The sequence below is a fragment of the Patella vulgata genome, chromosome 3, assembly GCF_932274485.2.
Source record: "Patella vulgata chromosome 3, xgPatVulg1.2, whole genome shotgun sequence".
Classification (NCBI taxonomy): Eukaryota; Metazoa; Mollusca; class Gastropoda; family Patellidae; genus Patella; species Patella vulgata.
Window position 1 is genome coordinate 17900991 of NC_065881.2, and position 26168 is coordinate 17927158.

The 26168-nt window shown below is 36.6% G+C and overlaps 2 protein-coding genes across 11 annotated transcripts in view; one reads left to right on the forward strand and one right to left on the reverse strand.

The window, feature by feature from the left end:
- Positions 1-19310, forward strand: part of LOC126815664 (zinc finger protein ztf-6) — a 45001-nt gene extending 25691 nt beyond the window's left edge. Inside the window, exons 5-7 of one of the 8 annotated variants that reach the window (XR_008787467.1) lie at positions 4637-4845; positions 7173-7407; positions 10065-12727. Coding sequence is in view for 7 of the 8 variants with exons in the window: in XM_050541510.2 (XP_050397467.1) it covers positions 18418-18639 (222 nt within the window). In the remaining variant the exon portion in view is untranslated. Of the gene's footprint in view, positions 1-1635; positions 1835-4636; positions 4846-7172; positions 8253-10064; positions 12728-16487; positions 16675-18417 lie in introns of those variants that run through there. The other 7 variants (XM_050541525.2, XM_050541522.2, XM_050541519.2 and 4 more) reach the window with 7 other exon arrangements.
- Positions 19311-19543: 233 nt separating this feature from the next.
- Positions 19544-26168, reverse strand: part of LOC126815661 (zinc finger and BTB domain-containing protein 17) — an 84290-nt gene continuing 77665 nt past the window's right edge. The window contains exons 5-6 of one of the 3 annotated variants that reach the window (XM_050541474.2): positions 24443-24652; positions 22686-23588 (exon numbers count right to left, since the gene is read on the reverse strand). In XM_050541474.2, coding sequence (XP_050397431.1) covers positions 24446-24652 — 207 coding nt within the window. In that variant the 3' untranslated portion in view covers positions 22686-23588; positions 24443-24445. Of the gene's footprint in view, positions 19971-22685; positions 23589-24442; positions 24653-26168 lie in introns of those variants that run through there. The other 2 variants (XM_050541469.2, XM_050541498.2) reach the window with 2 other exon arrangements.

Below are 26168 nucleotides of genomic sequence, written 5' to 3' on the forward strand. Positions count from 1 at the left end.
ACATAATGTTGATATCTATAAATGACTTTTCACAATTAATGTTGAGAAAATTGACTTTTCACAGTTTATATAATGTTGATATAGATGACTTGACGACTTTTCACAGTTTATATAATGTTGATAAAGATGAATTTTCACAATTTTCATAGTGTTGATATAGATGACTTTTCATAATTAATGTTGAGAAAGATGACTTTTCAGTTTACGTAATGTTGATAAAAATGACTTTTCACAGTTTACATGATGTAGATGCCATGTCTCACTTTTCATATAGGATTATCTCGCTGGTGTCAATAACAAATTTCCTATGCTTTATAGTAGGAAAAGGGGTTGAAAATTAGAGGAAGTTTATATACATGTGTGATGCGTCACAGACTGGTGAAATAAAACATATAAACTCCACTGTCAATATAATGTTTTATAGTCCCACCACTACAGTAAACTAAAAATCTTTAAGCAATGTGGACTAATGTTGCTTCTAAGTCCCCTCCAGTATTTGCCACTTATGCCAGGGATACAGTATCCAAATTTTATTCGGCATGCGCATAAAAGATCCCTTGGAAGTTGAAATGCAATATAAGAGTCGGCTGAACAGTAAGACATTAAACCCTATTTTATTTCATTTCATTGCTTTTGGCCACATAATATAGACTTAAATTTGACATGGGGTTGGATGGCCAAATGGTTACCACGTGCACGCTGTTCGTAAGGTCTGTTATTGAGTCAACTGGCATGGTTTCAATTCCCCGGTTGTTCGTGACAAGGAGTAGTGTCACCTGTCCAACCTCGTGGGTTTTCTGCTGGACCTCCGGTTTCCTCCCACAGCTAAAATAAAATTGAACCATGTGTTAGTGCTGAAATGACCTAGTTTGTGTGTGTGTGTCTTTCCCTCTCTCTCTCTCTCTCTCTCTCTCTCTCTCTCTCTCTCTTAAAGTAGCATGTGCAGTGTTTATTTTTCATGGATGAGGTGTAGTCAGTATTTAGATGTACCAGCTGATCTAGGGTTAAATGAATCATTTGAATTTATTGGGCGCTAGTTGTGTGCAACGACAGGAAGCTAAATAAGTATCATAGCTGTCCAGAGTCCAGGATTTGCTAATCAAATTTGGATCAAAATATTTATGTAAAGCAAAAAAAAAATGATAATGAATAAAAAGATTGAAGTTGCTGTGGTGTAAATGAAGTTTTCTCATTATAAATGGTAGAAAGACCTGAAAATGCTAGGCAGGCGTCCATATTTCTCCGCAAATTTAAGCATGCAGTATTCTGCACCCTGCATACTGCAATAAGTCTGGAAACTGTAATGTGGTTCATAGAGGGTCAGATATTCATTCAGTAAAGCATGTTATCCAGAGACACCCTTTCACAGCTTTTCTGTGGGCGTTTTAGCCAGCGAAAAAGTTGGTCTAATGCAAATGTTATCAGTCCGTTTCCATACAACCAATAAAAACACTTGTGGAAACGCCACGAAGATGAGCGCATGGAAAACAGGCCTAAATGTGATCACCTCGACAAACTCCAAACCATACACCGCATCTAACAGAAGTCATTTCACCTTGTATGACAAGTGATGCATGATTTAATACTTCCTTATAAAACATGCCTTATCCTTTTGCCTGTGTTCTCTATTTCTAGGGACAATTAAAAGATGAAAGGATTGTATGTAGCATTTGTGGATCCAGTTTTACAAAAAAGGCAAATTTGAAGCGGCATGTTCGAAGTGTTCACTTAGATATTCGAACAGAGTGTCCATATTGTTCTAAGACTTTCAATCGAAAGGAAAACATGAAAACACATATAAATTCTTTCCATGCACACAATCTAAACTAACTTCGTAAGTATTGTTAACAAGCATTGGGTCAATAGTTTTTATAATTTAACCCTTTCAACATGAGGTTCATCGGAATTTTCCGGCACGGTTTCTCCTTGTTAGTGCTGCATGACAAAGGACCTGACAAGGACATGTGTCTTGTTGTTTGGATGGCACAAAAAAAAAACGAGGTCCCGTGTACACAATTGGCGTGCACGTGAAAGTTCCCTTGGCAGTTGGAATTTGATATATAAGAGTAGGCTGTAGCACCGCTGTCAATGCAAAATTTCCCTCATAGCACACTGTATGGCATATGCCCGTCTTCATTAGCCCAGTTGGATTAGAACAGTAGGACGTTAAACCCCATTTCATTTAAACACAAGTGGCTGGATTATTGTTGTACGTAAAATGCACTACAAATATTTACAACATTATTAAAAGCTTGAGTAAAATATACCATGTTATATTTAATATAGCACGGCTTTGATGAGTTAACAGGTTTAACCAGAGGTTGAAGGCCGAGGGGTTAAACCTGTTAACGAATGAAGCATGCTATAAATGACTTGTAACATTGACAACTGCTCAACATGCTTGTTGTTATTGCACAGAAAACCCACCCCACTTCTCCATATGATTTCTACTAAAACTAGTGTAAACCAGCAAAAGTGTGCAATAACATTGAACAATTGCACGGTTAAGCTCCACCCAATCTACTAGAGGGAAAACAATCTGCTTATTTAACCAAAAAAAAAAACAAAGGAAGATTTCCCATCTGTGTTACAAGAATATTTATTTACTGTCATTTTAAAACAAGCATCAGTAATAAATAATTAACAGAAAATAATATTTTAATAGTATAAACATCACTGGAATATACTGTGAATATTTAGTTATCATTATTTTAAGCATCAATAAAAAAAATTTTGTTAAACTATTTTCTAAATTTCTTTTTTTCGTACCATCACCCTATTTGTCTGCTAGTTTCTTGTCACCATATATATGTTGGGGGATGCCGGTGTTGACCGAAATAGTTCATCAGGATTTTCCTACATGGTTCCCCCTTGTGCAGGATGGAGGACCTGACAAGGACAGCTGTCCAGTCGTTCGGATGGGACGAAAAGCTGAGATCCTGTGTACACATTGCCGTGCATGTAAAAGATCCCTTGGCAGGTGGGATTCAATAAGAGTAGGCCATAGTGCCACTGCCCTGGCAAAATTTCCCTCATAGCACACTGTATGGCATATGCCCTTTTTCATTAGCCCAGTCGGAGTAGGACAAGAGGGCCTGACAAGGGACAATGTGTATTTGTTTGGATGGGACGAAAAATTGAGGACCCGTGTACACAATGACATGCACTTAAAAGAAGCCTTTTGGAATAGAATTGAGGCTGTAGCATTGCTGTCCCTTATAGCACACTGTATGGTGTATGACCATCTTCATGAGCCCAGCCGTTGCATAAAATTAGGGCATTAACCTATTTCATTTCAGACAGGGCTGGGGTTTGTGTTAACATTAGACTAACTAGGCAGAAAGGGGGGTTGGGTGGCTGAATAGTCTAATGATATGTGCACTTCAGATCATAAGGTCTGCCATTGAGTCAAGTGGTGTGGTTTCACTTGCAAGGTTTCCTCCCACTGCTGAAGACCTCTATGTGCAAGTAAATTATTGAAATAGGATTATACCATATGTTAGTCCCAAAATGATGTAGTTTGTGTTGAGTGGATGTTAGACCTCATTTCTCTCGTTTATGACCACAGTGCCATGTATTAAGATTGTCATATACTAAGTTTAGCTGAGGGTCTTTCACCAAGAAAATTTTTGAAAGTTGGTGCAGAAACGATGAAATCTGACATGTTCTGGCAGGCTACCAGTTAAAATCTATCAGATCAAAATACAACTTAGATCACTAGAATCTATAACCATTTTGGTTCACTTCAACGTAGCATATGAACAAAAATCTTGAATCCTGTTTTTATAATTAACCAAAGTATGATCATGCTCAGCTAGCTCAAAGATCAAAACACCTCCTGGCTCCATTCACGAGGAAACCTGTACCCTAGTCTCCACTCACTAAACAGACAAGCATGAGATGAGATTTCCCGCTTACCTAAGCAACCAATGCTCGAACACATGTCAATTGTTAAAATCGGTGAAGAGTTAAAGCAAGAAGGATGGTCAGACAATCTCATTGCTGGTGTACTAAAAACATTTTGAAGGACAGTCAGCAAAAAAGTAAGGTCATTGGGGCACGGGGGGAGGGTCAATTTGCACCCATAGCCCTTCTATTCCGGCGCCCCTGTGTGTAATATTTGCAACACAACACAATCACTGGTTTATACACATATAGCACGACTCTTCAACAAGTATCCTCTTGTCATTATCGAGCACAAATGATAATTAGTAAACTAAGTAACGTAAATATTGCCTTTTAGTTTACTAATTATCATATGTTACATTATTATATGTTAGTCTCAAAATGACAAAGTATTGTGTTGGCAAAACCTTTAACCCTATGCCAGTTTAACTCATATTCAGTTTTTCAAAAAACAACTACCAGATTTATGTTCCTTTTGCTTTTTTAAGAGGTAAAGTTTGTTTCTGTTTCTAGTTGTTCGGTTGGGATTGAAAACCAAGGTCCCATGTAGACATTGGCGTGCTCGTAAAAGAACCCTTGGCAGTTCGAATTCGATATAAGAGTAGGCCATAGTGCCGCTGTCCGGGTAAAATTTCCCTCACAGCACACTGTATGGCCCATTCAGAGCAGAACACTAGGACCTTAAACCCCATTTCATTTCATTTCATTTTGTGTTTCTGTTTTGTTTTAGGGCCAATCAGACGAGACAGGTTATTTGTGTAAATGGTGTCAAAAGATTTTTACCCAACATGGAAGCTTAAACAGACATATTCGAAGCGTTCATTTGAACATTAAACTGACTTGTCCCTTTTGTAAAAAAGGTTTTACTCAAAGAGGAAGTTTACGTGATCATATTCGCAATATTCATTCTGCTCACGATTTGAAACAGTGAAGTTACAGGTACATTCATCCTTATCACATATTTGTATATATAAATGAAATGGAATGAAATGAAATTAAATGGGGTTTAACGTCCTACTGTTCTGCTTTGACTGGGCTATTGAAGACGGATTGTATATATAAATGTCTTACAGTGTGCTATGATGGTAATGTTGCCTACTCTTCATAGAATTTCAAATGTCTAGGGTTCTTTAACAACAAGAACACAAATTTTTTGTCCCAGGTACCTGCATTCTCTTCCTTTCTGGACTAACATATTGTTCAAATTTATTTCAATAAGTCCCCTGCGCGTAGGCGTTTTTAGCAGTAGGAGGAAACCAGAGGAACCTGAGAAAAGCAACAAGGTTGGAAAGGCGACCCTACTCCTTGTCACGTTTAAGCAGGGAATTGAAACCATGCCACTTGACTCAAGGACAGACCTTGTGATTTCACGTGCACGCGTTAAACTACTTGACCATCCTACCTCCCCATATTCTTCTGACATTTATAGATATAAGAAATGGCGGTTTATTGTCTTACTATTCTGCACCCATCAGGCTAATAAAGATGGCATACTCTATACAGTTTGTTATGAGGGAAAATCTGAGCAGACAACTGTGCTGCAGACTACTCTCATTTCAATTTCCAACTGACAGGGATCTTTAACGTACTGACGAATGGCATACTAGGGACCTTTTAATAGTATTTCAACACCACCACCCCTTTATTAGATTATTAATTCGGTCTCTCGCTGGTTTAGTTACGAATATCCTTTGTTGGGTAGATAGATCAAATAGATTTAAAAAATCAATATGATAGACAATCTGATATCAAAATATGGCTTAAACCATATAATGGAGTTTTATGTCCTACTGTTCTGTACCAACTGGGATAATGAAAACAGGTAGACAATCAGTGGAATATCTCCTTGTAGATTTAAAAAAAAAAATTAATTTCCATTTTTTTTTTGTACTGTATGTTATGGTTTTGTATTTGTTTTAATACCTTGAGTCAAAGTACTACATATCTACAAGGCTCAACCTACATATAAGACACAGGGTGTGTCTAGCAATCCAAATCCAAATGAAAAAAACAACCAAATGCAACCAAGGTTATGAATATTTGTATAAATATACTGTATGTATGTACACTATACCCCCACATATATGACGCAAGATAAGTCTAACAATTGAAATTACCACAAGGGACTTGGTTTATAACTAAAAAAAGTATGCAACCAAGGTTATGAATATATGTATATTCATAAAGTCATGTCAGTTTATAATTCACATGAAAACAACGCAAAGATAATTTAGCATGTTTATGAATTTTATGATAAATTGACCCAGTCTAATGATTTTAAATTCACTGTTCCCCATAGAGTAGACAAACTCTGTCACTAGAAAATCAGTTGAAGTAGACACATGTAGTAGTTGGATTTATAACATAGTTGGTTAGTGAGTCAACTGGAATGGTTTCGATTCCCCGGTTGTAGGTGACAAGAAGTAATGAATTATTGAAATAAAATTGAACCATATTTTAGTCTGGAAATGACCTAGTTTGTGTCAAGTGAACATTAAACTCTCTCTCTCTCTCTCTCTCTCTCTCTCTCTCTCTCGCTCCCATAGTTGTCTCCCTGCCTTTTCAAGGAAAGCAAGGGGGCTGTTAGAGTGGGTCAGTCCACCTGTCTGTCCATCCCAGTTTGAGGTAGAATGTTCAAACTTGGTATAGATGTTTTTAAGGGAGCTAAATCGCTAATATTTGGGACCTAGAAATTGACACAAATGGGTCGCAATGCATATAATAATGTAAAATGAATGTATATAATCTGATTTACATTCAACCGTTTCTGTTTTTACTGTAATTTCGAATCAGTTATGTTCAGCGAAATACGCCAGAAATCTCAATCGTATTGCAATCTGTAGCGTCTGGTTATTCTAGTCTACACCAATAGAATTTATTGTGCATGCGCTTCAGATAAGAATTTGGCGTCACCGTTTGACATGATTTGTGGAATATGTCTAGTCTCGTTCTTCGAGTCCATTGTTACAAATGGCGCTGAAACGCATTATGGTACACGATTCGTGTAAAATGTTTATTTTGTCCTAAAATAGGATATCAGAAGCCCATCTTTTCCCGGTAAGATCACAACATCAATGTTGATTTAAATTGACAAATAATTTGTGTTTTCAATGTCAAAGACTTTGGATGATATTGAGTTAGAGACTTAGCTACTTTAAGGGGAATGCTGTGTTTGAAAAGCCAGGTCTTGTAGGCATCTGAATACAATATTTTTTAAGAGCTTGTAATGATTTTATTTGAGAGACATGTTTTTGTTTTTATTTTAGGGTAAATCCGACGACAAGAAATATTTATGTAAATGGTGTAGCAAGACCTTTACTCAACCTGGCAGTTTAAACAGACATATACGAGGCGTCCATTTAAACATACGATTAACTTGTCCTATATGTTCTAAATCTTATACACAGACAACATGTTTAAGAGATCATGTTAGAAGTGCCCATCGAGAGATGTTGTGATGTGTTGGCGAATGTTCACAACAATTGATGATAATTATGGCTGGTGATTGTCATTTACATTTTTATGACTATATCCAATTTTGTTTACAGTTTAATCAAGGCTAGGGTATGGACTAATTAAAGTGATTAAATGTTAAGCTTTTAATCTGTTTGATGTTAATCCTCCATTGATTGTGATTAGAGCAATATACACAAGGATATTTAATTGGCAGTGGTTTCCATTCGTGGATTACTTAACACTGTTAATTTTATTATACCGGATAGTTTACATCACAACACGCACAGGGATTTTATGATTTAGCACAAAATATGCTATTTTTCCGGCGTGCAAAATGACCTACGGGTCTGATCCAGTTTTGGTCATTTTCCAGAACCCTCGGTCCCGACCGGCATATACGGCCGACATGGATCCCATTCTATGGACCTCTCAACTAGGATGTCAAGGGTTCAGGATTTTTCAAGACTGTTTATATTTCATAGGACTAGCAGCCTCTTTTATTTAAAGTCATATTATGATTAAAATATGTTAAAATAAAGCTTACAACATGGCAAGTATTCATCCATCTTGACAGTTGTAGTAGTTTGCAAAAATTAGAGTGATTCAATGAGTAAGTCATTGGCTAAGGAGGTCCAGGGTTGGCAGAGAGAGAGAGAGAGAGCCAGGAAATTCCAGTGTTCTTTCACTTTGTCAGTTGTGCAGGACAAAAGGCCTGGCAAGGAATAGCCCTGTTAGTGCAGAAAAGTAGGACATTAAACCCTATTTCATTCATTGATTGATTGGAAAAATTGGTTTTCATTCATTGATTGATTGGAAAAATTGGTTTTTAATATTGTTATAAGGATTCATATTTCTGGTTATACCTGTACAATTATTAATAAAATTTATAAAGTGTGGCCTAAGTTGTTTTATTTCCAAAATTATAAATAACAAACCAGCTCCTGACATTGGATGAGAGAGCATCTAGTAAGATAAATCTTTTGACTGGTTGTTTTCTAGATCTGCCTACAGCTTATTACAGTAATCAGACAGGGTGTTTGCCATTAGACCTTTTAAATGGATGCAGAATCAGCAGATTAACAAATATAATTATAAGAAGAACTTAAGGGTTTAATACCTGTGTCGATTCAGAAAGTACCTCAATTTTTTTTCAACTTTGTTTTCCTTTATTTTCGTTGGATAGCACACAAACCTCTGTTGAATAGTGGGGCGGTAGGGGGGGGGTGGGGGGTGGATGGCCAAATGGTTAGCACGTGCGCGCTGTATCATAAGGCCTGTCATTGAGTCAACTGGTTGGTTTCAAATCCCCGGTAGCACGTGACAAGGAGTAGGGTCGCCTGTCCAACGTCGTGGGTTTTCTTTGGTTCCTCCGGTTTCCTCCCACTGCTAAAGACCAACACGTGCAAGCGGATTATTGAAATAAAATTGAGCCATATGTTAGTCCGGAAATGACCTAGTTTGTGTCGAGTGGATGTTAAACCCCATTCCTCTCTCCCCCTCTCTCTGAAGTACCTGTGTAAAGTGGGGACTAGAATATATTAGTAAGTGCAGGAGGACCGCACCACACATAAAGAATTACACTACACAATCTACGGACTGGACATAATATACAGACATGACAAACAATAAACAACAAACGTATATATCAGATCCGCAATATGGATCTAGCGGCTAGCCATAAGTGATACATACTTCACTCAAAATGGAAATAAACTAACAATAAGGGAAAAAGTTCAAGAAAAAAAAATGGAATATTTCTCAAACATTGTATCATACTAGTGTGGGTTCTGATCGGCTATGTACTAAAAGAAATCTCAGTATTGGCACAATGAAGAAAAAACCTTTTATAAATAACCATTTTCGTAAAAAGTCACAAAAAACCCATGTAAAACTAAATGGCTTTACGCTATGATACAAACGGTATGCAAATTTAATTGGTTTGCCAACTTCTTTGACTCATTAATAGTCTCTATCATCCAGAAAAATATTCTACCCATATGATGAAGACTAGGAGGTTCTGGGTGACCGAGACTAACTCATTAAAGGAAAGGATACAAACGCTATGCAAATTTAATTGGTTTGCCAAATTCTTTGACTCATTAATAGTCTTTATCATCCAGAAAAATATTCTACCCGTATGTTGAAGACTAGGAGGTTCTGGGTGACCGAGACTAACTCATTAAAGGAAGGGAGGGGGGGAGGGGGTTGCTGATCCCCACTAATTAATTGTATGTATTCCATATTACTGTGTCCCCTGTGTATTTCCAGTTTAATTACTAAATGCCATTGAAACAATTTAAACATACATTATACAAGAGCTAAATCTGCCTATTGCAGGTCTTTCTTTAGGCACGAAATGTTATATGAACTATTAATTAGACATTTATTAACAAAACAAGACCATAATCGACTCTCGGTGGCCTCTGATACTCAAGATTTTAACTAGATTAAAATGGTTTGCCATTTAAAAATTTAATTTAAAAATGGGAAAGCGAGGCTAAGCCCTGGTTACCACTGTGCACATATCTTGTCAAAACTATAAACAATGATAACTTGGCTGAGAATGAAGTAATTTGAATGAAATTTTCAATATTTTCTTTGTTTATCATCTATTTTTGATTTATTATAGCAAGAATGACCAACTCTTTATTAAACTCTTAACTAATGTATCTTTAAGAATATATATTTGTTTTTGTTTGTAGATACACGAGTATATCTGTGCTGATGGTAGAACCTGTAAATGTTGCGGTAAAATATTTTCACAGAAAAGTCACCTTACAAGACATATACAGAGCCATTTAAATGTTCGCTTTTATTGTCCTGTTTGTGGAAATTCCTACACTCAACAACCTAATTTGAAAATTCATTTTAAAAAATGTCATATGAAATGATGGTGATTTGTGAAGTGAGCGAAAGTTCGAACAGATCTCGAGTAAACTATTAACATAATTCATGATAATTTGGACAGCATCTGTGAAATGACGTCCTACTTTTCTACACTGTGCAGGCTAATGAAAACAAACTTATGCCAATACGTTGTGATTTCAAAATCTGAATCTGACAGTGATACATGAGACAGAATAATGCCTGTAGGGTTTTGATTTTTTTAAAATCTTGACCTAAAGTGAAAATTTGTTGCGAAATTGGTATGAGACCTATACTGTGGGTTTGCTCAATAGGACTAGACTAGTGAACATCGCAAGGCACAATTTTGTTTGATACAGAGGGATTGGTATTTATGGCAAGGTTTGACAGTATTTCCTGTATAAGGATGTAGTACAGAAATTCCACAACTATGAAGGAGATCAAATAGAGGTCGCAATTTGTTATTGAATTATTGAGTTGGATGTTTTTGTAGTGCATACAGTAAAACATGGCTGCATACAAATGGCCCTTTGAGTTCTGTTGTATGGGTTAAAACATGAAGAGTCCAGGGGAAGAATGATCTATGTCACATTTTTATCTTTTCGCATAAAAGGCAAAACAGACTTTTGGACGAGAAGGCTTGACGCAAACAGAACAACGAGTGGGTTTAATTACAACTTCAAAATGATGTTTAATAAGAATCATAATTACCACTTCCACTTTTCAGCCAAATTAAGGTCAATTAAAGGGTACGATGGACGTATTTGTCCGGGAGGCCGTTTCAAAAGGGCCTTGGTGCGATGTGACTCCGATCGTTTTTACCTGAAATTGATTGTTCCACAGAAAGCTTATACAATTTACTACCAGATGGCGTTCATTGAAAAAGTGACTTAGATCGTGCTTGCCCGGGGCTCTTCACATATCATTCTATGGGTTTAAAACCAACCAATTGTTGATCCGATGTTGCATATTCTGTCTGTTCTGTGTATTTGTATAAAAATATGGCAGCATAAAAAGGAGATATTGTGTTCTTTTGTATGTTGTTATACTGAATCTGCGTTTACGTACTCTGTATGTGTTCTGTGTAATTGTGGCTTAGTGAGTAAGACGTTCGCTTGATTACCTGGATGTCCAGTGTTCAATCAGGGTGTTGGCGGATCAAGTTCACCAGGATTTTTTCCAGTGCCTCCCCCCCCCCCCCAACCTTGTCAGTGGTGCAAGACTGAGGGTCTGGCAACAAATAGTCGTTTGTATGGGACGAGAATACAAGGTCCTGTGTACCCATTGGCACATGCACGTAAAAAAATGCTTGCCAGTTGGAATTTGGAATTCGAAATAACAGTAGTGCCACTGGCCGGGCAAACATTGCCTCATAGCACACTGTATGGAGTATGTCTGTTTTCATTAGCCCAGTCCGTGCAGTAGCCTGTTAAACCCCATTTCATTTCTGTATAATTGTTTTTGCATGCTTTTAAAATCAACCAGTTATTATATCCTGATGTTGCGTGTTCTGTGTAATTGTCATTGTGTTCTATGCTTGGAGTACTTTCTATACACCAACATTGAAATGTGATCATATATTGTCGTCGCCCCATCCGTCCGTCTGTCGGTCCAGCGTCCACAAGCAATTGTGGACACTCTAAAGGCTAAAGTTAATATCTGATTGACTTTAAATTTATACACATTGTTTCAGGTCATGAGATGAAGAAGCCTATTGATTTTCAATGATTTCCAATATATACTGCCAGAGTTATGGCCCTTTATCAATTTGAAAAATATTGTGGATGCTCGCGAGGCTAAAGTTAATATCCGATTGACTTTAAATTTACACACGGTGTTTAAGCCAGTTTAAGGTCATGGGACGAAAAAGTCTTTTGATTATCAACGATTTCCGATAATTACTGCCAGAGTTATGGCCCTTGATCAAATTGAAAAACCTTTTGGACACTCTAGAGGCTAAAGTTGATATCCGATTGACTTTAAATGTATATTGACTTAAGATTGATACACATAGTTTAAGGTCATGGGACTAAGAAGCCTATTGACTTTCAATGATTTTTGATAACTTGAACAGCTAAATCCATGATATTTAAAGTTTTGTATACTAAATGTTAGCATGGGCCAAACAAATTCTAATAATTTTCTGATAATTACTTAATGAGTTGTTACTCTTAATAAGATTTTAGTGTATTATAAATGTTTCATTATTGACAAAAGTAAAAATATGCAACAACTCTTGTTGACTGCCAAGATGATTTAGCTGCTGTGGGTGTATGTTTTGTTGCCTGGCAACCTATCTTTATTAAATTTAAGTTCAATTGTTTATCAAGGTGGGTTTACTCTCGACTTTCAGTTTTATTGAATAAATATTATGTACAAGGTGGGGTTCAGGGTTATTAAATAAATACTATGTACATGGTGGGGTTAGGCTGTACTTTCAGATTGATTGAATAAATATTAATCAGATTTATTAAATGGCTACTATGCACAAGGTGGGTTTAGGAGCCTATTCTGTACTTTCAGATTTATTAAATAAATGTGAATTTGGTAATAATTAATATTGGTTATTGACAGAACCTGTCTTGATGGAAGTCTTACATGTAATCCAAAGCTTTAGTGGATATCCTTATTGACCATTGGGGGCACAGTAGTCCTTAAGTCTGGGTTAACTCTGACGTGGGCCAAGCAGAATCTTAAATTGTGTGGGGTGGCGCTTGTGTGACTGACAAGTAAAGTGTGCTGGGTTGTTCAGAATAGAATGAAAACAACCGAAAACCTAGATTCATCCATTTTCATATTTGAGTACACTTAAAAGAATCTTTATCAGTTGAAAATGGAAGAAGACTAGGTGGAAACATCAAAACATCAAAAAAGGAAAATAAATATACCCGGTAATAGGGTTTAACGCCCTACTGATCTGCTCCAACTTGGCTAATACGCCATGCAGTGTGCTATGAAGGAAATTTTGCTTGGAAAGCGTCACTATGGCCTACTCTTGTATCAAATTCAAACTGCCAAGGGATCTTTCACGTGCATGCTAATGTGAACACAGGACCTCAGCTTTTCATACTATCCGAACGACAAGGGGGGAACCATGCTGGAAAATCCAGATGAACTTTCTTGGCCAAAGCAGGGATCAAATACGGGACCTCCAGGCTAGCGAGCCAACATCTTACTAACTGAGCCACTGTGTCTCCTCTAAATCAACAAAATTAAATGTAGACCATCCTGCACCAATCCAAGTCACTTGTTGTGTGTGATGTCTTGACTTCACTTCTTCAGTTGCATTGTCTCGATTTGAACAGAGTCTCAAAAATAAAAGTCTGAGTACATTTGAAATTTAAGCGCTAAAATGTATAGGAATGGTGTGTTTACCTTGTCTCAAAAATTCAGCTCATAATATTTAGTCGTTTGGACGTAAACATCATAAATGCTTATCTGGACACGTAACCCTTTTAAGATTTCTGGTCATTTTTTCATTGGGTAACCTGATAATCGATTCCCATTCCATTAGTGGTCTATATAGTGAATGACCCATGTGCTGTACTTGATAACGAAAGGTAAATTTCACCCACACATTATTTCTATAAAGTAAAATTCTGGTTTATCCATAAGCCGCATAATACAGTTTGGGACACTGGTCTCCATTTCCAGATGAAGACCGACAGGTTTAAGTTGTTTGAAAATGTATCACAAATATTGAGTTAGTTGCTCGGCCCTTTGGTAGAGGATTTTAAGGGATTTTAACACAAAATTAAGCAGTTTTATTCTCCAACATATTATCGGGATTGGTCCTTTAAGAATGCAATCTTTCAACATATACTATTCAAAAAAAGTAGGGGATATTTGATTTTTAAGTGTTATTAAAGTCACCTAATGAAACTGACGAAGAAACAAATGACAAAATGAAATGAAGTTCACATTCATCGATTTATTCCAAATGATAGTTAGACTAAGTAAGGCACAGACTGACCATTATAAGGGTAAAATGATACCCGGGGTCAAACAGCAAAGTTACCACAGCATCACAACCAAGTCAGTAACGGGTAAATCCTCCTCTGTTTGCCAAACAAGCATTGATCCGACGTGGCATACTCCTAATGACACGTCTAAGGTCATTTTGGTCCAGATTGTCTCATTCCTGTTGCAACGCAGCAGCAAGTTCTTGGACATTGGCAGGACGTTGTTGACGTTGACGTAACCTCTGTCCAAGCATGTCCCAGACATGCTCGATGGGGGAGAGGTCGGGACTCAGTGCTGGCCAAGGTAATGTGGTGATGTTCTGTTGTTGGAGGTAACCTGTAACGATCCTGGCCCTGTGACATCTTGCGTTGTCATCCTGGAAGATGAAACGGCGGCCATGACGTCGTGCGAACGGCACAACATGGACTGCCAAGATGTTGTCCCGGTAGTACTGGCCTGTAACACGCCCTGCAACAACATGTAAAGCCGTTCTTCCAGCAACAGTGATGCCTCCCCACACCATAACAGAACCACCCCCAAATCGATCATGTCTGATGACGTTAACGTCTTGGAAGCGCTCGTTTCGACGACGCCACACCCTCCTACGTCTGTCCAGTGAACCTTGACTCATCTGAAAACATCACATTGCTCCAGCGTCGATTATCCCAGTGTTGACGATCCCTACACCAACGACGTCTTGCCTGAATGTGATGATCTCTCAAACAAGGGATCACGCGAGGACGTCGGGCGCGAAGGTGACCCCTATGCAGTCGATTCCGAATCGTCTGGCCACTCACTCTCACACCAGTGTCTGTTTGAAGACGAGCGCTGATCTGATTTGCTGTGATGACACGATTTCTCAAGGCCAAGGTACGGATAAATCGATCCTGGGCTTGAGTTGTCGCCCTTGGTCGACCTGAGCGTGGTCTGTCCTGTACAGATTGTGTATCACGGTATCTGGACCATTGCCTGCTTATGACAGACTGAGAAACATTCATCGTCCGCGCCACAACCGCCTGTGTTGTGCCGATCTGTAGCATGCCAAGGGCACGTAACCTTTCATTTTGGGTAAGCCGACGCATATCAAAATTTGTTTTCTGGTCACTAAAACAATTAAACTGATGTTTCCACCCTGGAATTCAATGCCACAATGACTGTAACATTCAAAGTCAGAGTCGTGCAAATCTTGGGTTGGACCCCCATGATGATCCCAAGCATCACCTGCATTCCATGCGGTAGCTATTGGTGCGTTTGGGCGTCACATGTAACTGGAAATGTTTCTTCTGTTAGGTTCTATAGTGACTTTTTTCGTAGTCATTTACATATTTTAGTATTATGCCCCCAAAATCAAATATCCCCTACTTTTTTTGAATAGTATATATTATAAAATTGACTGGTCCTAGACACAGCAGTCTGATTGGAAACAGTGTTAGTTGACATCTAGAAAGACAAACGGTGCTAAAATTGTATCTGAGGATTGATTGTCTTACCATTGGTGTAAATCGGGGGATATATATATTATACCATTAATGCTATAATCTTAAACACTGATTGCATTGCACTACATGTGCATGGTCATCTGAAAATGCAGTGATATGCATAATTTAAGGAAAAAAAGACATTTTATGCCATACTAACCATCAATATTTTTTATAATTTTGTCTTATATTACAATCTGAAAATGTGTCCAGGAGAGATATTCTTATAGTCAATAAAATTGGAACAAATAGTAAGACGGAGACGAGTGCCAAAATGTAGTCGAAAGTTATTCTTACAGACAGTAAAATTAAGAATAATAAAATCAGACGACTATAATTTTGGAATCTTACATGGGTTATATAAAATATCTAGCAATCAAAATAGCTTATCACTCAGCATAACCCAAGCAGAAAATTTCCATTATCGAACTTATCAAGGTATTGATGTAATGAAACACAAAGTTCTCCCCACAATTAGAAACAGTTGTATTGTGTCCTAAAGTTACCACCAATGAATTTGCTTATCTGATTCTCTGCTTTGCATTCACATAAAGTGCTCATGATCGAACAGATGCAACTTAATGAACAACTACACCAAGTTTGAACATTCTAGCTCAGTTAGAAGTTAATGTCTTACAAAAGGTGTGACGACAGAGGGAAACTGCTCACCACCGAAAGACCTGAGGTGAAATTGGAATGTAAAGAAATATAAAAAATTCATGGTTTTAATGAATACTAACAAAATACTTTACATATTTTAAAACGAATACAGATTTGATCCAATTCTTTAATAAAAAGAGAATAACTTTATATTTGTAGATAGAAACTAGAGGAAGGTACCAATGTGTCATCTGTAACACAAGCTTCATATGGAAATCACATCTTAAACGCCACATACAAGCTCAACATTTACATTTTCGTTTTAAATGTGATATTTGTACGAAGGAATACTCTCGTAAAGATCTGTTAACAAGGCATATGAAATCACATATTTAAAACAAACAACGTAAGGATTTTATTTTAGATTGTCAATTCCTTTATTAAATTATCTGTAATCCTTGCGTGGCATTTAGCGATTACAAGCAGGTACAGTCTGGGCCTTGGACTGTTGGATGTGGTCCAAGGCCCAAAGGATTGAAGAAATAAATAGACATGTTTTTTCAAAAAATAAATAGATATATTTTTTCAAAAAATAAATAGACATATTTTTTCAAAAAATAAATAGATATATTTTTTAGACATATTTTTTCAAAAATATATAGGCATATTTTTTCAAAAAATATATAGATATATTTTTTCAAAAAATATATAGACATTTTTTTTTTTTTAATAAATAGACATTTTTTTTTTTTAATAAATAGACATATTTTCTTTTTAATAAATAGACATATTTTTTTTTTTTTTTAAATAAATAGACATTTTTTAAAAAATAAATAGACATATTTTTTTAAAAAATAAATAACCTTTTTTGCATCCACTGAAAAATATAATAGCCTAAATTCGAGGAAAAAATGAATTATGAGTGGGATGTTAGTTTCGTTGTCTGGTCTTGTCACATATTCTTCACCACAATGGGGCCCTAAGGAAACCAGTTGGCCCGAGGGCACATAGCTACCCAGTCCGCCCCTGATTGCAATTGTTATCTTATTGTGGTGCTTGAAAACAATAAGAGAACACTTGTTGAAACGTCAAGCATTGGGTATAATAACCAGTACGGTAATTGTATGCCATATTAAAAGGTCTTTGTGTTTTTAAAAATTAACTGATTACATTATGTGCGACTCCGAGAAATATGGGAGCTGCCGTGGCTCTGTGAGTAAGATGTTGGCTCACTAATCTGGAGGTCCTGTGTTCAATCTCGGTGTTGGCTGAGATAGTTAATTGTGATTTTTCGGCGTCGTCCCCCCTTGTTAGTGGTGCAGGACGGAGATGTTGGCAAGGGACAACGTATAGGCGTTCGGATGTCATGAAAACCCAAGGTCATTTCACACTGGCGTTCCGTCCACACGAACCCTTGACAGTCGGAATGGGAAATAAAATATGGTAGGCTTTGACAGTTGGTATTCGAAAAAAGATTAGCTCTAGCGTTGCTGTCTGTCCAAAATCTCCCCTTTGTCTTCATTAGCCCAGACGGTGCAGAAAAGTAGGACGTTAAACCCAATTTCAATTCATTTCCTAGAAATATGTATTCTATGATGTACTCTGCTACTATCTGCAACTCTTTAATTAATCAGCAGTCTTCGTTAGCCCAATTCTTAGCAGAAGAACGTTAAACCCCATTTCATTTCATTTCTTTAATAATTCGGCATTCCTAAATGATGTGGCTCCCACTGAAGATCCTATCACTATCCTTAAATAAAAGGGAGTCGGGTCAACCGGGGTTGCCAGTTATTAAGCAAAGAAATGAAATCCATCAATTATCTAGTGAAGTTGACCATGTTTCCAAACAGTAATGTCTGGTTAATGATATCTTTAAGCTTGTGGTGTAGTAGTTATCCATTACTTTATATTCAGAGCCCTCATTCAGAGTACTTAATACTAGGTTTGGAATTTTCAGAGCCCAGGTTCAGAGTACTTAATGCTAGGTTAGAAATTCCTGAGCAGTTTACATTCATTATAAAAACTGAATGCAAGATCTATATATACTAGTGTATATGCAAGTAACATCAAATAGCTTTTATTTACAGAAAGTTGTTAATCCATTGGACAAAATAATATTTTAATTACTGTTTTATTTATCTCTTTTCAGGTAGTTGGAGGAATTGAATGTCCATATTGTCTGAAAACATACACAACAAAGAATATATTAGGCCGCCATATTCGAGAGATTCACGGGCATACAAAGTTTAACTGTGCATTTTGTGATAGACAGTTCACCAGGCGCTTGTCATTAAAAAATCATATACTAAGAAGACATCGACTTCATTATCCCGAATTCATTGAAAACAGCCAGCTGAACTTCGATTCATAATGTAGCCAAGAATATGAAAATATTAGAAACGCGCATATTTGGAAATAATGGGATCTATCTTTTAAAAAAAGGCCACAGGCCTCTTCCATGAAACTTGGCATTTTTGGATAATTGCACCCGATTGACTAATTTTGATTGTGTGATATAAGGTCACTATTTAAAGATGGCTGGCTCCTGGTTCATAGAACAGTTTGCATGTGTTAAAAATATGCAAGCTAATTATTTGAAAAAATCTATTCGTTTTTGCTTTTTAAAAAAACAAACAACAAAAACATAACAGAGAGAGAGAGAGAGAGAGAGAGAGAGAGAGAGATGTGGTTTAACGTCCACTCGACACAAACTCTGTCATTTGGGTACTAACACTTGGCTCAATGTTTTTATTTTAATAAGTCGCTTGCGCATGGGAGGAAACCGGAGGACCTAGAGAAAACCCACGAGGTTGGACAGGAGAATCGAAACCCCGCCAGTTGACTCAATGACAAACCGTATGATACAACGCAGCGCGCAAGTGCTAACCATTCGCCCCCCCCCCCCCCCCCAAAAAAAAAACCATAACAGTATCTTTAAAGAAAATGTGGCTCTTTATGAGAATTTTATTACTGTTATTAAATTTTTGTAAAAAAAATATATACAAACATGTCTTTCTTCACACCGTGTGTAATTTTTCTTTTTGTCACATGATATGTTTTCTACAATGTAGAGCTAATAAACAGCATAACTAACATAGTCTGTTGTACAATTGCATTAATTGACGTTTAATTTAAAACCGCTGATGGTCGGTTCTTAATTCCTTGCGAACTACAATATTGTGAACGTTAAATCTGTAAAAGTTATACCAGTCCATCAATTCTGTTCAGTATTTACAAAGATATCATGAATTGAACATTTCCTAACATTCGGCAACCCCCTGCAGATGATATAAACAAACCAGCGCCACCTATAAATGTTATAACGGCCTCTAATTAAATGTGAATCCATGTCAGGAGATTGTCTACGTTAAGATTTTGCTTTTGTTTTCTTAATCTGAGTACATTTTAGCCTGGATTATACCGTGAAAATTTAGATTTTGTCCCAAAAGTGGATGATCATGATGGGCCTCTTTAATTTGTAAAACGTCACATATTCAGTTGATTGGCGTATTCCACGTGATATTTAGTCACGTGATTTAACAGGCGGCATTTCCTTGAGAAGCTTTTATTACAAATTGGACAGCTTGGTCCCCTTGATTGATTTTGGTGTGCTACTCGATAGTGTTCTCCAAAATTACTGGTCCCTGTGTACACCTTTCCACAAACATGACACGTTACCCGTCTTCTTGCTGCAGATGTTACCTGAAAATAGTGATTTGATAAGTTAATACAAGCATATTTGAAAATAGCAACAACAAAAAAATACATAAATACAAGCGCCGAACTTCGTCATCTGTTATCATGTCAGAATAAACCTATAATTTAACATGTCAGAACACTATAATTTATCATATCACAATAAACCTATATTTATCATGTCAAATGCTATCATTTGCCATGCCAAACAAACCTATAATTTATATCAAAATTAATAGTTTACGATCTCATAAAATGATTATTATCATATACAAGCGTTTATATGGCGCCATTTGCCAGATGTGCTCAATGAGACTTTAAAATAAACATAGTATGATTTAAAATAAACATATAAAACATTGAAAAGACAAGGGGTTCACACATGAACATAGGCGTACGGGCCAGAGGGGCAGCAGTCCCCCTAACTTTCGGGCAATCTGATTTTTTCGGGCAGACGGGTAAAATGAAAGAATTTTTTTATTTCATCTAGTTGGCAAAATAAAGTGTCCGAAATCTAATAAACACTATTTTCACTTTATTTTAATTGAATACCACGCATTTGTACTGCATTGACTATGGATTAAAACATTTTTTCTAGAGCCACTCTACTTTGAGCGACATTTTTCGGGTTTTCGGCCGTCAAATTTTCCAAATTTCTTTGGGGGGGGGGGGTAAGCTTCACTCCCGCCCTCGCAGAAGACTGGCGGCGCCGTCTGTAACCCAAATTGTTTTCGGGCACTTTGGGTTCTCTCCCCTTCCCCCCCAAATGTCATCGAGTCTGTCTATAATTTTTTTTTAATGATAAAAGGATTCTTCTATAATGTATCATGTAAACAGCTTATAATTTACCATGTCCGAATAAACCTATAATATACTAAATAATACGATACTTCTTTAAACGTCATGCTTATTAATAAACCGGCGATGTTTTCCCATAAGAACTGTTAATGCTATGACCATTTTAAGAGATTTCCCTATACCTACTGCAGAACGAAACGAACTGTTAGCAGAATAAATACCAAACAACCACAATGTATACAACGATTCCGTACCCACATATCTATACAAACTTATTCAAGAATATAGAACATACAAAACCCTTACATTCAAAATTCCAAAGAAAAGTTCTGAGATATCTTGTATTTTAATATGCAACCCCCAATCAAAACTGGTTCAAATTAAAAAAAACCTTTTATAACTTTACAAAAATCTGAAATGATGGCTTGTATATGATAGTTTATTGTGTGTTTATGCATATTTCTGAAGCAATGGCCTGAGAAATCCCTCTCTGGCCATTGCCGGATTGGCTTCTGATACTTTAGCTTTTGAGGGAGTGTGTCTATTCTCCCCGTCCTATCAAATCTATCCCAAGTACAGCAACATGACAGCCTTTCATTTAATCTGGGGTCTTCCCTAAAACTTTGGACAGTGATTTAAGCTATTAAAAACGTTGAAAGTATTGTTCGTCACCAAACAGTATTGTTTACATTGTATTCGTTTTGATAGCCTCCTTTGTCACGCAATTATTTTTTTTTTTAGCAATATTCTGCTATGCATTGGTTAATTGGGCATAATAAAATCGTGAGTCATGACGTAACGTTATGTAAAAATACATGTATTTGGTCCAATTTGAGGCTCTGTTTAAAGCGTAATGATATTGTTGCGCACTTAGCTATTGGTTGTTAATCGGACTATTGACCAGGCATTGTTAAGTGGGATTAGCTCTAATCAAACGGAACACTGCGAGGAGTATGGTGTTTATGTGGCTTTTGTATTATACAGCACATGTATAGGTTATCATTTACGTCTTGTGATGTTTCCATGTAGGGGACTCTTGTCGAGCAGTTTTCCAAACTAAAACTGAAATTCCAACTGTCTACAAACATGACAGTTTTTAATTTAAAGGTTATGACTTATGAATTTTGCTAGGACACTGGCGTTTGTCAATACTCATCTACGATTCCCAACTGCCAATGTATAATGGGCACATTTTCCTTTACGGCTCTGCAGTCGTCATCCCTAACAAGTGAGGGCCAGGATTGACAAACCTCGAGGTTATTCGCTGTCCAAACCCGTCGAAAGTCAAGTACCCCGATCGTTCGTTACCACGGCTCCCTATCAAAATAAAAAAGGTCAGCTTTTTGCTATAGGCGCATAATCAGACGAATGATGCCCACAGTGATTTGATGAAGGAACTAATAGGGCGTCATCTTCATACTTTGAACTTGGCGAAGAGGACATTTTTTTTTGTAGTCTTCTATTCATTCGGATTTGAAATGAAAATGTTTTTAAAACACAAATAAACTTTTCAACACCAACCGAGTTAATAAAGATGGGCATACACCATCATGCAATGGGCTATTTGCTCGGTCAGCAGCACTACAGTCCACAGTCTACTATTACTGTATCTCGATGTCCAACTCCCAGTGAATCTTTAACTTGCTGCCTATGGTAAACACAGGACCATGGTGTTTCCATCACACCATATGCGCATTTTTGTTGTCAGACCCCTCCATCATGCACAACGGACAAGGAAGAAACAAAACGGAAAAATCTTAGGGGTAGCCTATACTTCCTCGGCCAACACTTGGATCGTACCTAGCCCAGCTAGTGCGCCATGGTGACTCCCCTTAAAACAGAAAGAAAACAACCAAACAGAAAGAAGATCAAACAAGTTTTGGTATAATTAATTTATATGAACGTGAACTTTATTGTGTTTTACATAATATATTAAAGGGAAAAACTACAACATTGAAAGGATTTTGTATACATCTACACAAAATAATTGGGGAATGTCCTTTATGTAATCCATAAGGTGATTTTAATCTAATATGAAAGCATGTCATCCACACACTAAATATTTGTATGATCAACACACCACAACATAATAGAATAGTCCCACACACAACCCAAGTTTTGACAAAATCCAGTCAGATAAGAAACCATTTTTTGTGAGATATTTGATACGATCTCCCCCACTTTTGTTTACAAGAAATTCAACATCACGACTTATCAAAGAAAATTTGACGATGTTATATGACTATGACTACAAAAGCAAAAATACAAGCAAGCTGATTATGTTGACAGATATGAAGATTTCTTTCGAACTCAACTTGATTAAATTTTCAATATGTGAGTATGACTGAGCATGTAAAAGTATTAACAAATCCTAATTGGTTGTACAAACTCCAATTTAAAAAATAAATCTAAGTAATCAAAATTAAATGAAATGGGATTTAACGTCCTACTGTTCTGCTCCGACTGGGCATACGCCATACAGTAGGCGCTACGGCTTACTCTTATATCGAATTCCAACTGCCAAGGGGTCTTTAACGTGCACATCAATGTGTACACGGATGTGTCCCATCTGAACGACTATACAGTGTCCCTTGCCGTCTAAGTAATCAACACAGATATATGCAATTATCTGTACGGTTAGTTGTTATGAACTTTTTGGATGTGATTTTCAAGCCGACATGGTCTCGAGAACTTCTGACCACAAATCTGACACGTTGGTCCTCTGGGTAACAGCTGATGGATAGAGCGGAAATGTTCTCTCCAGGACCTTCTGTTAGCATAACTTTTACCACACACACAAAAAACTTTCTGTTCAGGCTGACCAATCTACAAAAATAAAAGTGAAATTCTTATCAAGACTCATTGATGTAAAAACACAAGGTGTTAAACCATAAATAAAGCATTTGGACTGTGTAATGTTACATATCACTTTTATAGACCCCATAAGGCCGGTGCGGTGTAATGTTTCAGTCTGTGTATATGTGGTGGGGTTTTTTTTGTCAAAAACAAGTTAGATACCGCTTCATTTCTCAAATAATAGTCAATGCTAATTGATGATATTGGGGAAGTGAAAGACCAAAACATATCACATACCCTGTGATAGATATTAAGTTCCACGAAGATACATTTAGATAAGGATATGCTTTTTAGAAAAAAAAACAAAAACAAAAAAAAAAATACAACACGTAAGTCCGCTCAGTCCATGACATTAAGTCTATCACAGTGTCATTTTCTTAGTAAACATAACTCTTCATGTAAATTATACGATATTGTGTATGTTCGATAAGCATCATTGTCTGGCTATGAGAGCTGTTTCTGTTGGTGTGGGTGATTATTAGAAACTCTTGAATATCACTAGGATTCTTTCTTTATCTGCATTCGAGAAACTAAGAAGTAATTCACGAACTTTTAATCATTCGTCAGTTAAGAGTTGTAGATTTCTGTAAGTGGGAATATTAATGGTACGACATGCCCCTAGCTCCTAACATTTGGATATGCCACTAAAAGGCAATATCTTTGAAGGTAATTGATTATTACAATTCTAGGATAAATTTTAAAAAGATTTCATAATTTTATCCTATATAGCTTTCACGGGGAATTGTGAACAAATTGATGAAACGGAACAACGTTAAAATACAATCATATCTCATTGAACAAAATAAAAAGATTCACGTTCTTACATATTACAACATGTGATGCGCAGTGCGAAGATGTCTCATTAAGGAACCATTTCTGGTAAATCGTCTTCCGCAAAATTGACATGGTGGAGATTCTTCCCTGATATGAACTTCTTTAATATGTATACGAAGCACACTAGCCTGAACAAAATATTTATAGCATACGGGACACTGGTGCTTGCCAGAAGTTGGTGGCTTCTTTGATACACATACCTATAAATTATAAAAAACAAAATGTTCAATTACTTATATAAATTATTTAAGAGAAAAAGTTACTATACAGTGCGTGATGCTGGAGCTGTACTTGACCACGAGCGCTAGATTTTACATGCGTGGATTCCGGGGATCTGAAATGGGGTGCGTGTAATACATACAAGTCTGTATAGTTCGTGATACACGTATTGTATTTGCAGACTAAGGGTAGTTTTACCTGCGTGTTTTACAGTTTGTGATTCATGTATTGTACTTAAAGACTAACGGTAATTTTTCCTGCGTGTTTTATAAATGGTGATTCACGTATTGTACTTAAAGAGGGTAATTTTACGTGCGTGTTTTACAGTTCGTGATTCACGTATTATACTTAAAGACTAACGGTAATTTTACCTGCGTGTTTTACAGTTCGTGATTCACGTATTGTACTGAAAGAGGGTAAATTTACCTGCATGTTTTATAGTTCGTGATTCACGTATTGTACTTAAACTGTAATTTTACCTGCGTATTTTATAAATGGTGATTCACGTATTGTACTTAAACTGTAATTTTACCTGCGTATTTTATAAATGGTGATTTACGTATTGTACTTAAACTGTAATTTTACCTGAGTATTTTATAGATGGTGATTCACGTATTGTACTTAAAGAGGGTAAATTTACCGACATGTTTTATAGTTCGTGATTCACGTATTATACTTAAAGACTAACGGTTAATGTTATTTGCTTATTAGAAAAATATACACTTTTCCTGGATTCTAGGGATCAAAAACAGGTCGCATGTTATAAATTGTAGGGTCTTATAAATGAGTTTTTATGGTATGTTTTAATGGTTCGTCGATGCTATTTTATTCTGACATGTTTCATTTGAACCTAATTGCTTATCACTTTGCACATTTGATCAGTTTTTGAGAAGACAGGTCAAATCTTGAATATATATGATCTTGTCATTGAAATCATACAAAACACAATTATGAAAACAATGATGGAATCAATTGTCTGACTCTTTTGGATTCGTCTCTCCTCCCCTAAGTTCCATGTCAGTGTTTGAGATGTTTCATTTTAACTGAATTGTTAGGAGGAAGAAATCGTAATAGATGTAGGTCATTAGAACAGTATAAACATTCTACCTGACCAAATATATGTTAAAAACCTTTTTTTGTAAATTGTGTAGGAAGCTTCAGCTATTCCATAATTGGATTCCTATTTGAATTGAATGGTTTCTATTATGTTTTGTTATGGCATCAAAATCCTGTGAAAACTGGCATACGCCATGCATTTTGCTATAAGGGAAATTTTGACCAGACAGCCCCTGAAGACCATCTCTTGTTTCATTTTCTAATTGTACACACAGGACCTCAGTTTTTCATCCCATCCAAACAACCCGATGCCATGTTTCCTTGACAGACCCGCTGCCACAATTAATACTAAATTACCATATTGGCTAAAATAAATTCCCCTGTGCCTAATCTTGCAAATGAACTATATTGGGCTAATGAAGAGTACGTACCAAGGGAAAT